Below are 13,086 nucleotides of genomic sequence, written 5' to 3' on the forward strand. Positions count from 1 at the left end.
TGGCAGTAAATTGCAGTATATTTAAACATGTATAGCTATCCATTATCTGTAACTGCTTATCCTGTGCAGGATCGCGGGCAAGCTGGAGCCTATCCCAGCTGACTATGGGCAAGAGACACCCTGGACAAGTCGCCAGATCATTGCAGGGCTGATACACAGAGACACACAACCATTCACACTCACATTCACACCGATGGTCAATTTAGAGCCACCATTTAGCCTACTGCATGTCTTTGGACTGTGGGTGAAACTGGCACACCCGGAGGAAACCCATACAGACACGGGGAAAACATACAAACTCCACACAGAAAGGCCCCCGTCGGCCACTGGGCTCAAACCCAGAACCTTCTTGCTGTGAGGCAACAGTGCTAACCACTACACCACTATGCCACCTCTAAATGTATATGTTCAACCTTGAAATCAACATTATTTAACAATATACCATATTTTTAAAATCTTATTTCTGTAGAAATTATGGTATGTCTTTTGCTGAATGGTAAAAGGTTTTATACTGTAAAGCCAGTATCTCACTGGGCTGCGACAACTTGCAACAAATTGCAAACGTCATTCGCGAGAGAGTTTCAAAAGTGTCTTGAAACATTCGCGGGGCTTCTCAATTTCCTCGCATGAGTCGCACAGTGTCGCTCCTTCGTCGCTGAAATTTTGAACATGTTCAAAAAATTTGTGCGACAAAATTTCTCTCAAAATAGCCGCAAATGTGTCGCTGGTGTCACAAAGCCGTCACGAACCCTTCTCAAGTCAGTTTCTGTGAGACAGGTAGTGTGAGAACTGAGAGACAACTTTGCCATGCCACCCAAGAAAGGCAAGTCCAGGGGAAGGGGGACTACTGGCCCTGCCCAACGGGCCCCTATAGAAGTTGAGAAAGTCCCAGGGCCTGGTTCTGATGGGGAGGACTCTGAGACTTCCTCTACTTCCCTGCCTGCTGAGGAAGGTAAAAGAATGAAGTCAGTAAGTGGTGCAGAACGGCAGTACCCCTGGAAGGATGAACACCTGGACACGCTTGCCGAATTTTGGCTCAATCATCCTATTTTTTATGATAAATCCAAACAAAATTATAAAAACGGAGATGAAAAATCAGTTAATACATTATCTTATCCAGAAGAACGACAAGGACTGGAGAAAGATTTACACACCCCTGCCAACAGGTGAGTATAAATTGTATATTTTTGTAATAGAATTTTAGTTTGACAGAACAGATGCTATTCATATGTGAAGTGCAAGCGCAATACAAACTTTTCAAATACAGTAAGTGACTCCATTTATTGTGATGTTTGTGACTATTCATACACAATACAATACTTTATTGCGGAAACGACGCCTTTAAAATGTGCAACATGACTATTGGCCCTTTTCCACTACCCTTTTTCAGCTCACTTCAGCTCGCTTCAGCCCGACACGGCTCGCGTTTCGACTACCAAAAAACAGCACGACTCAGCTCGCTTCAGCCCTGCTTAGCCCCTAAAACTCGCACCGTTTTGGAGTGGGGCTGAAGCGAGCCAAACCGTGCCGAGTGAGGCTGGGGGCGTGAGCAGACACTCCCCTGTGCACTGATTGGTGAGGAGGAGTGTCCTCACATGCCCACACACGCCCCGCGAGCGCGCTGGGATCTGTAAACACCGTAAACCCGGAAGAAGAATAATTACGAATTACGAAAATTTCTGAAGCCTTATGCGCCTCGCCTCATCTATACGCTCTTGCCAGTATCTGTTGGCGTTGTCGGTGACAACAAGCCACAGCACCAAGACCAGCAACACTAACGACTCCATGTCCTCCATGTTTATTGTTTACTATTCGGGTCGTGAGACTACCGCTTAAAAGCTCACTGATGTCACTGTTTGCGCTGCTTAACGACATCACGTGACGTCCACCCACTTTCGCTAACTCCACCCAATGTGTCCACCCACTTCCAGCCAGCACGGTTCAGCGCGGTTGTAGTCGAAATGCAACTCCAACAGCCCCGCTCAGCTCGACTCGGCACGGCACGGCTCAGCCGCGTTTGTAGTGGAAAAGCGGCATTAATGTATAAATAGATTAAATGTCTTTTGCATATTCATATTTGACAGTTACCCAAGTGGATGCACATTTGCTCAATATGCGCCCCAGATTTGTAAAGCTACTAAAGCGGAAATGTGTATTTATATGGTTCAAATTTCTCAAACATCACGCATAGCTGTCGCACGACTATTGCATGACATTTATGTGACTGTCGCACGACACTCGCAAATTTGAAAAAAAAAAACGCAATTGTGTTTCGCGATTGTCGTGCAAATGTCGCACAAATGTCACATGACATTCGTGTTACATGTATACGAACGTCTGGCGAATTTTTGGCCAAAGTTCGCCGGGAGTTCTTGTGACATTCGTGCAACACTCATGCGATGTACGCAAACGTGTCCTAAGTATCAATTCAGTGTGATTCCAAGTGAAAATTGTTGCTAATTCGTATATTTTATCACAATTGTTGTGTCTCCAACTAGTCACAGGCTGTAGCAGCCCAGTGAGATACTGGCTTAAATTTAAATGTATACATCAGCAAAATCTGAAGACAGAATAATACTGTTAATTTTAACGTAATTGCTTCCTTGTGATATTATTGTATTTACCCATTAATTTTTACCAAAATGTAATATTTTCACAGTAAAATTGTGTGTTTTCTACATATTATGACAATAAAAATTAAAGTTATCTACTGTTCCTTGATTTAGGGTAAATCAGTGTCTACTACGGTGACATAACTTTTGGATTTTATGGCATTTTACTGTTGCTATTTGGCACTTTTTTGTTTTTACTACAATAATTTTTTACAGTCACAGGTGAGCATAAGAGATTTACTTTTTTTAATTTCTAAAAACAAATTACAAAAACTAGTATTTCAAAAACAGGCCTTGTGGTACCGTATGTGAAGGATGTTAATTGCTATCTCATCTCATTATCTCTAGCCATTTTATCCTTCTACAGGGTCGCAGGCGAGCTGGAGCCTATCCCAGCTGACTACGGGCGAAAGGCGGGGTACACCCTGGACAAGTCGCCAGGTCATCGCAGGGCTGACACATAGACACAGACAACCATTCACACTCACATTCACACCTACGGTCAATTTAGAGTCACCAGTTAACCTAACCTGCATGTCTTTGGACTGTGGGGGAAACCGGAGCACCCGGAGGAAACCCACGCGGACACGGGGAGAACATGCAAACTCCGCACAGAAAGGCCCTCGTCGGCCACAGGGCTCGAACCCGGACCCTCTTGCTGTGAGGCAACAGCGTTAACCACTACACCACCGTGCCGCCCTGTTAATCGCTATATTGCACAGATTTGATGCTCATCTCATCTCATTATCTCTAGCCGCTTTATCCTTCTACAGGGTCGCAGGCAAGCTGGAGCCTATCCCAGCTGACTACGGGCGAAAGGCGGGGTACACCCTGGACAAGTCGCCAGGTCATCGCAGGGCCGACACATAGACACAGAGAACCATTCACACTCACATTCACACCTACGCTCAATTTAGAGTCACCAGTTAACCTAACCTGCATGTCTTTGGACTGTGGGGGAAACCGGAGCACCCGGAGGAAACCCACGCGGACACGGGGAGAACATGCAAACTCCGCACAGAAAGGCCCTCGCCGGCCACAGGGCTCGAACCCGGACCTTCTTGCTGTGAGGCAACAGCGCTAACCACTACACCACCGTGCCGCCCTGTTAATCGCTATATTGTACAGATTTGAGGCTATCCACTCAAATGGTTGAAGTGCATAAAAGGTTTGTATTGTGAAGGTCAAAAGAATGTTGAATATTAATTAAACTAACTTTACCCTGGTCTATTAGTATAGTTCTCGGAAATATGATAATTTCCGAAAAAAAAACTTAGGCTGATTCATAGCTCAGCATGTTGCCCCTGAATTCACACATATTATCAAAGCCAGTAAGGAGAATAAATAACCCAAAAATAAAAAAATTTTTTTACACCTGATAGTTCTGAAAAACTTCTTTAAATCATTAACTCTTAGCTCACTGTGGCAATGACTCAAAATCTCCACATTTTCACTGTGTCATCACATTTTCACCAGTGCACCTGTTGCTCCCACCCATGGACTGAACCTGCTACTACACGAGTAGTATTGTTGTGGAAGGAGTTAGCAAAACAGTTTTAACAAAGAAAAACAGCCATATATGCTCGTCTTTTTACATGTAGAATCTTCCTGGTATTTTATAATCTATGTTTAAAGTTAATTTATTTTTTTAATTAGGCTTCATATGCCAAAGATTTAGTAAAGTTGGATATGCTTACACAACCACACACAGCCAATCTGAAATAACATTTTGTGTGGCTACTCAGTGAAAACACCTAATCCCTGTGGCGCATGGACAACTTCAAGGTAGATTAAACCAACTAATATAACCATTGTAGTCAAAGTAACAATATATCCCAGGGGAAAAACAAGCACAGGGAACTTGTGATCAGGATTCACTATTTACTTACTTAATAACTCGGGCATTTTTATTCTCCTTTCTTATCATTCAATAAGTCTATTCCTCTCCTGTACTTTTGATTGAGACATGCCTTGTGTCACTTCCGAAAGTGTGTGTACAAACTTCTAACCCTTTTTTTGGGCTCATTGTCTCTTTCCCTCTCAACCTCAACATTCTTCTCCTTGGTTACCAGTTGTCATGGTTTCAAGGGCTCTGCAGAAGCAGGATTAGGAGGCATTTTGGGGACAGCTGGCTGGGTTGGTCCCCACTGCCACCCCCCTTTCGCCACAGGTTCAGAGACGTTTGGGTGGGGTAAGGGGATCATTGTGCAAGGATTAGAGCTTCCTGTGTGTCAGTCCCATTACATAGGGAGGAGCAGAGGATGGAAAGAGGCTGAAAGAGTGAGAATGAAAGAGAAAATGAAAGAGAGAGCATATGAAAGCGAGCGTGACACAGAAAGAGGGTGTTGGAGAGGAGTGAGTGAGTAGAGGGGGTGCCTACAGCTGCACACTCAATCACAGTGCACAAGTGCGTACGCACACACACACAGAGTCATGGACACACAGCATACACACATATACCTATCAACATGCACACCACAGATCTGGTGAACTAAGCCATATGAAAGGAAATAGACTTTGAAAGGGCACCAAAAAAAAGTAGACAAAAGATCTCTGGGGCAGATACAGAGTTTTGAGGCTGGGAAAACACACAGTCTAAACGAATGGACAGAAGAATGACTGTTATGGCAGTCATTCTCCTGTCTATTTGGTAATTCAACCAAACTGGGCTAAATTAAAATTCAGGACTTTTAACACAGAGCCCTTTTTCTTCTTCACAAGTGTATAATATTACAGTACAATATTTGGCATGTTTGCTACAAGGTTTTCACACACCTGGATACACACATAAAAGCTCATCACACAAGTATTTATCTGAATGACATGACATTCATTCGGCTTTTATTCCTAACCTTCAAAATAATGAAGTAAAAAAAAAAAATTTAAAGGCAACAGTGATGGGGGACACACAAAGTTAAAGAAAAAAAAGCTAAGTGAGCAAAATAGAGTTCAGTGCAATGCACCGACAAAGGGCAGCATTTTTCTTGAGAAACTCAAGAAAGAAAATAAAGAACCATTTGGGCAAACCAACTAAATGCTGTAAATGAAACCAGGGTGCTGCATGTGCATATGCTTGCAGATACAAATCAGGTCATCACTCTGCCGAGAGATTTTAGGTGTAATTTAACAATCATCATTCTCATCATTCCTCAAGTCAATTATGCTTACTGAAGCTGCTCTAGTGTGTAAAAAGTATTCCTAACTTTCAATAAACTACATCACCTGGACAATACTACAGTAAAATATGGACAATGGATATAGTCATGAATCCAATGAAAATAATTGCATACTGAGACATACTGAAAGCATACTATATGTAAGTTCCTGGTTCATTAAATTTTACAGTGTAACTTTACTGAAATAAACGCTCATAATAAAAGACTTTAAAACATGTTGAGCGCAGCGCTGCTACAAAGAATAACGTAGTACATACAGAAGCATTATGCTTACAGTGAAGGGAGAGAAAACCAGTAAAAAAAATAAAAGAAAGAAAGAAATGTCAGATTCCGTTTTTGTCCACCTCTACAGAGCTGACCAGTGTTGATGATATAAGATTGTATGCAAACTCTTGTTTGTCTTCAATTAATCTTACTTATGTTGGCATTATATTTGTTCTAAAAGGTCAGAAATCAACATATTGTACAATTTGTAATATACGAATACCAACATTTTTTTTCAACCGTTGATCCTGATTCTAAGAATGCTGATATCTGATATCAAGGAGTTGCTTTGTGTACATCAACATTTCCTTGTCTTTAGAAAAAAGCACTAATATTACCATGTTAACAGAATCACTATTATTCTACAATATCACAGATTTAAGAGCTACATCTAACACAAGAATAATAAAAATGTTTGATTAAAAACTGACAAACATTACGTGTCTGCATTCTTTTACATTCTTTTAGGCCCTGTCCTCAGGTTCCTGTCCTCCATCTGCTGAATCAGCAGCAGCCAGTGAATCCTCTGTTAAGGACACATTTTCTGAAGTCTTTTCCATCCCATTTTCTGTGTCTTCTTGCAGGGTTCCTCTGGAAGCATGAGGACTAGCCTCCATAGTGTCTTTATAATTTCCCTCTGAGGACTGTGGAACAACTGATGCATTCAGCTCACTGGTCACACCTGTGCTATGGGTTTTCATGTGTCCCTGAAAACAAACACACACCCACACACAGTTAGTTTCTCGATGTCTGTATAACAACAATACATTTTTTACTCCGTTCCAATACCTACCCTAAGCTTATATCAATGTATAGTTTTATAACAATCATGGAAAGTGTTGCAAACGAAGCTTCAACATATATTGCAATGACCGATACAGACATGTCGCAGAACCCTTACCTTTAGTCCACTGCGGCTGGCATACTCTTTGCCACAGTGCATACAGCTGTAGGGCTTCTCAGAACGAGCAGTCTGTGGTGGAATCGCTGGAGTATCTGGTTGGGTCATTTCCCTCTCTACTTCATCTTTAGCCCAATTGCCATGATTTATCTCTGTGGGTTTGATAACCCCTTCCTTCCTCTTGGAATCTTGAGCATCCCTAGGTACTGTGTTCTCACTCTCCTCCTCTGGTGCTCCATTATTGCCTATTGAGGGCAATGATTCACCTCCTTCACTGGGCTCAGGATCTAGGCCCTTTCCATTAACAAGCATGGCCTTCTGTGTACCTCTGAGCTCTGGCTTAGGCTGATGGGATGGGCTGGAGGGTGGTGTGAGTGCTGGAGAAAGATCAAGAGCTGCAGACTGAGGGTTGGATTTTGGCTCACTGACCACCAGATGAGGAGGTCCTGTAAAATCTCTGCTGTTGGGCAAAGAATCCTGGGAATTGGTTCTGGTACAGAGGGAGAGAGGAATGTTCTCATCCTCCTCCTCCTTAGTCTGACTGACTACAGGACAAGTTTGCGGCTTATTATGAAGTGCTTTGAGAGCACTGAGACTATAATCACTAACACTGCATGGGTTAGTATCATTGTCAGGATCTTCTAAAGGAGAGGAGTTGGCAGATGTGCTATCACTGGTAAATGGGCTAGTGGGGTCTTGCTTCTCTAAGACTTGATCAGTAATCAGACTTGCTTGACTAACAGGTGCATCACATGCATCTTTATTGGAATCTTTTGCTTGTTTTGCATCAGGTGATGTGCTAGTTCTTGAAACAGTGCTTGACTGAAGTGTGCTAGCAATAGAAGAAGAAACACTCATACTCATATTAAGAGGAAGAGATTGAATGGTCTTTGGCAGTATAACACTGCCCACTTGATCAGCTTGTTCCTCTGTTCCAAGATCTCCATTGCCCTCCGGTGGCAATTGCCCCCCCAAATGCATCCGAATGTGATGCTGTAGGACCACAGCATTGGTAAATTTTCGCTGGCAGAGTGGGCAGGAATTCTGTGTGCGTGTATTTGGTGGACGTGCTCTGTGGGTGGCCAGATGAGCCCTTAGACTTCCTTTAGTGGAGAAAGAGCGACCACAAAGCTTGCAGGGGAAAGGACGCTCACCAAGGTGAGTGGCCTGATGAAGACGAAGTGCCCTGGGGCAACTAAGTATGCGCAGACAAACTCCACATTGGTTAGGCACCAGAGATGGTAGGGAGGGAATTGATCCAGAGATACTCTGGGTACTCAGATCACTGCTGGGATTAGGATTTAGACCCAAGGCTGTCATCATCTCCCTCCTGTACTCTGAAATAGTGTTAGTGGTTGTGGGAACATCATTAGCTTGATTACTGACATTAGTCTGATCTTCAGTGAAGGGTTTTGATGGAGGCTGCTTCTCCAGTTTCTGTGCCAGTCTCTGGAGCTTACAGGTGTCAGAAGTAGCAGTTGAAGAAGATGGGGAGGAGGAAGAGGATGATGAGGATTGGGGTTTGGGGTAAGGGGAAAAAGGAAAAGTGAGCTGGGGGTGAGGGGAGGGAAGGTGAGGAGGCCGGAGGAGGGCCAGGCCAGGGTGATGGGGAGAGGGACCCGAGGGGAACAGGATCTTGGGGAGGTGGGCCAGCTGGGAGTATGGAGAAGTGGGATGTATGGTGGAATGTGGAGGGGTATTTTCATCAAACCTCTGTTGTTTAGCACCTTTAAACTGGTTTGTTATAGCAGAGGAAGATGAAGAGGGGGTGGTAGATGCAGAGGAAGGTTGTATACTAGCTGAAGCAGATGCCACTGTTGAAGCAGATGCACGATTGAGCTGTAGCAGGGAATGGGCAGTGGACAAGAGAGCCAAATCTACACTGGGAGGGAGTGGCAAAGAGGAAGAAGACAGGCGAGAAGATGAACCAGACAAAAAACCTAGAGCTAAGCCATCTGGAACACTCACACTACCTTTAACCATAAAAGGCTCTTCATCTTCTGCACGGCGCTTCCTGCGTCTCTGTACTGCCACAAGCCCAGATCCCGACTGGTTCTGCTCTGACAGAGCAGGTGGAAGTAGGGAAAGTGACAGCTCCGGGTTCTGCTCACGGTGGCGCAGAAAGTGGGCCTTAAGATTCCCACGTGTAGTGAAGCGACTGAGACAGACAGGACACTGGTATGGCCTTTCACCTGTATGGGATCTCAGATGAATCTGTAAGGATGAGTCACTGCTCAGAATTTTACCACAAAATCGACAGACATGCTGCTGGCGCCCTGTTGAGGTGCTCAATGACCCAGCTGACGTTCCCACAGCAGAGCTGAGTGACAGTTGCTCCTGGGTGCTGGACGTGAGCAGAGAAGGAGTTTGGTAACTAACAGCACTGGTCTGGCTCAATGATGTGTTAGGGGACTTTTCATGGAGGTAACGGGGAATACCCAAAGATAATGAAAGAGGTAGCACAGAAGCTCCTGAGGACACCAGAGGTGAGGCAGAAGAAGATGGTGTGGATGATGAAGAGGAATATGAATCTTTGTGCACATTAGTATTACAGGTGTTCACGTTTGAAACAGATTCTTGGATTAGTGTTGGAAGAGAGGAGGGTATGGAAGAGGCTGTAGCTTGGGAGGGACCTGAAGTGGATAGAGAAGATGAGAGAGATTCAGAGGTTCTTTGAGGGTTTTCCAGAGATGCTGTATCCTGGTTGGCGATTACTCCACCCAAACGTAGCACTTGTCTGCAAATTTCCTCAGTCATCTGCATTTGGTGTATTTGCCTCTGTTGCAAGACCCTAAGTTCTTCTAAAAGCACAGCCAGGGTAGGTGGCACATGAACCTCCTCTGGTATACTAGAAGGGGTTTGCTGTGTGGAATTAGGGCTCCTTGGATGTGAAATAGCATGGAGAGATGATGAGGATGTGGAGGATGAGCTGGTGGTTGTGGCAGAGATACCCATCTGAGGAGAGGATATGGTGGAATGAGGCTGATGTACAGGATTTTGGGAAACCTTCTGCTGGACAGGAGGAGGGGAGTGAGTCTGGGAAGACAGGGAAGGGTGTGGAAAATCTGGGGAGAGAGAAGAATGGGTATTTGGAAGAGATGTGGTGTAGGGGACAATATGGCTGGGCCAGTGTGGAGGGGAGGAACTTTCGTTTGGAAGGGAAGGAGCATGTAGGCCACCAGGTGATGGCCTTGGGGCAAGGGGAGGTTGACAATCTTGGAGGGAAGAGGGAGATGGAGATGATGAGGAAGATGAGGTAGGTTCTGAAGCAAGAGAATTTGATGGTGACTTCACAGCCAACTGATTATCTGTAAAACAATAACATAGAAGTATGGGAATTAAACAGTGTACCTTTCTCATCACAAGCCTCATGTATAGCAGAGTCAGACTGTCCTAGAATGTGCTTATTAAGCATATTTTCTTCATCAGTTCCCTAAATTTAGATGGAGCTGAGAAAATCTAGTCTTAAACTATAAGGTAAGAATCAGTTTTAACAAACTTTCATATTAGACAATTAGAGACAAATCTATAATCATTTGTCTTAATTTTGGTAACTGTATTACATTGCTACAGATGAATCCTGCAGGTGTTTGGTAAAGTGCAGTCTGAAGGTTGTTATGCATTGTGTTTCTTAAATACTGTATATTTATGTACAACACCAGTTTTGTTTTGTTTTTTTTACATTTTTATGATCGTAAGTATCCCCACTTATAGATTAAAGAAACAATCTCTGATGAACAACCTTCTTTTTTTACTCCTGCCACAGGCCACTGACCACCTTGCTGCTATAGCAACACATTGTAGAGGACAATGGGTATCACCACAACAACCCATAACCCTCTTAACCTAGCACTCTTTCCATCGGTTCTGTCTTTCATCTCTTCATTCATCCTTCCCCTGACACAAGGTCACAGGTCAGCCTATACTATGGGTTTTGGGCACTGTCTTCGTGCCCTGATTGGCCAGTTGATCTGACCTCGAGAGCCCAGAGGTCAAATTCTTTCAGAATCTTCAGCAGAGAGAAAGAAAATAAAGACGGGGGTTGGGAATTGGAAAGCTGAGTGACAGACTACGCTACTCTCCAGTGCACTTTGAATAACTGTACACAATGCTATGTCATCACACCTGTAAAATCTCAATAAATCTTAACATTAATGGATTCAACCAAACCAGGTCAGCCAAGTCAAGAAAGTGCACTAAATCAGCAAAGCACACCTTTAGTAGTTCTGTATGTTTGAGAAATTCTTTACCCATCTGCATCCTACCCAATAGAACCCCCAACTGAGTAGGGGTATGTGGTGAATAGAATTAGGGGAGGTGGGGGTTTACTAACTGAGTAGAGAGTAGGGGAGGACAAGGGAACAGAATAAGAGAGAGGAAAAAGAGAATAGAAAGAGAAGAGATTAATCTTTACCCAAAAAACCCTTCTTCCCCTCCCCATAGCCTGCACCTTATTCACAGTGAATAGTAAAGTTTTCTAAATGAATAAAAGACCCCCAGCAGTCAAGCAGAGAATGCTGGAAGTCTCTTGGAAAATTGGTACTATTAAAAAGATAACACAGTTATGGCCAGAGTAATGATGCACGTCAAAGTAATGACTATAGTTACACAATAGTCAAAACCAACCCAATGGCATTTTCAATTTTTTTTCTTTACAAGCCTGAAGGGAAAAAAAAAAATCTTCAATCTTCTTTCAAAAACAAATCTTAAGCTATTAGCTAGCCACAGGATGATCAGGTACCATATACACTGCAGAAATCTGAGCAGAATCTCCTGAACAATGACCCCACTCACTGCATACAACAGAATCACTCACTACAGCCATTACGGTGCTGTTGCTACCCAGATAGCAGGGTATGGCCAAATATCATTGAGTCTTGACTTGTAAAGATCAGACATGCTGTATTGTGATCCAGTATCCAATATACAGTCCATTAAATAGCCAGATATTTAAAAAAAAACACATTTTGAATATATCGAGTGTGGAAAAGAGGATCAACTGTGAGTTCTGGTCTATATCCTGCCTGTGATATTATATCATCAAGGCTGTGTTGTGGCTGTGGTCTGGCAGCAAAATTTAAACAAGTTCATCAGTTGGTAAAGTGCACACTTTGCATGAACTCTATAAAGTTCAGACCACCAGTTTATAGCAGTACAAGCTTGCTACATGAAATTACGTATTAAATCAATACTATTTCTCAGCAAACACATAACGAGGGTTATGTTTATTTTTTGGGAACCACAGTGTTCTGGGACATTGTACTTGGGCTTATAACGTTCTGGGAACGTTCTCTTAAAGGTTATACGACAACTAAAAGTTTCGGGACCGTGGCCGTAATGTTCTCTTTGGGGAAGTTTTTGAAGTTCAGCAAAGGTTGATTTTAGGTCTTGTTTTTGGATATAAAAGTAACGTCCCGGGTACAAACCGTACAATTAGAGGTAATTTATTGCCTAGACATGACAATAGACAGGCCACCAATCAAAAGGGTCAATAAATACTCTGTATCACGGACAGGATGGGCATTAGTGTGTGTGTGTGTGTGTGTGTGTTGTGCAAAGCTAACAATGAACAATTATTCATTTGTTTATGTTCCTTGCTGGTGTGGCACCTCTTAATTCAAAAGCACATGGTTGGAAGAAGCCAATAAATCCCTCACCTTGCGATGCCAGGCGCGTGCCCCCCGGATCCGCGTTAACGAGCTGCTGCGGTCGTTTCTGCTTTCGGCGCGACATGATTCACGGCCACAGCTCACACTAGTGACGGGGTCATCAGCCGGAGTCCACGGGTCTCCCTGGAGGTTCCACGCGGTCTTGAATTCGTCAGTAAAAGCGACACTACGCGTCGAGACTATCACGCGACGACAAAACTTGAGCACCGCACGCGCCGAATTTGCGCGACATCAATGTAAAGTCGCGCGCGGAGTGCACCTTATTTGGAAATGAATCGATAAAGTTTAGCACGCGCGCTCAACACACAACAGCAACCGTGACGGCGCGAGCTGGCGAGTGCGCGCGTGCTGTTATTTCCTCAACAAGTCCCCGCTTTCTCAAACTTGCACGCTGTGCATGTACCCCTTACTCCCAAACACACACACACAATCTCTCCTTGTTCTTTACTGACATTAGCATTTCA

The 13,086-nt window shown here is 43.7% G+C and overlaps 1 protein-coding gene across 1 annotated transcript; it reads right to left on the minus strand.

Moving 5' to 3' along the window:
- Positions 1-6,516: 6,516 nt before the first annotated feature.
- On the minus strand, positions 6,517-12,686 carry si:ch211-212k18.5 (sal-like protein 4). The gene is made up of 3 exons (XM_060924393.1): positions 12,611-12,686; positions 6,954-10,261; positions 6,517-6,759 (listed from the first exon to the last, which is right to left on the minus strand). The coding sequence occupies exons 1-3, from the start codon at positions 12,684-12,686 to the stop codon at positions 6,517-6,519; spliced, it is 3,627 nt and encodes a 1,208-aa protein (XP_060780376.1).
- Positions 12,687-13,086: the final 400 nt, after the last annotated feature.

This window comes from Neoarius graeffei, chromosome 1 (genome assembly GCF_027579695.1).
Source record: "Neoarius graeffei isolate fNeoGra1 chromosome 1, fNeoGra1.pri, whole genome shotgun sequence".
NCBI classification, from domain to species: Eukaryota; Metazoa; Chordata; class Actinopteri; order Siluriformes; family Ariidae; genus Neoarius; species Neoarius graeffei.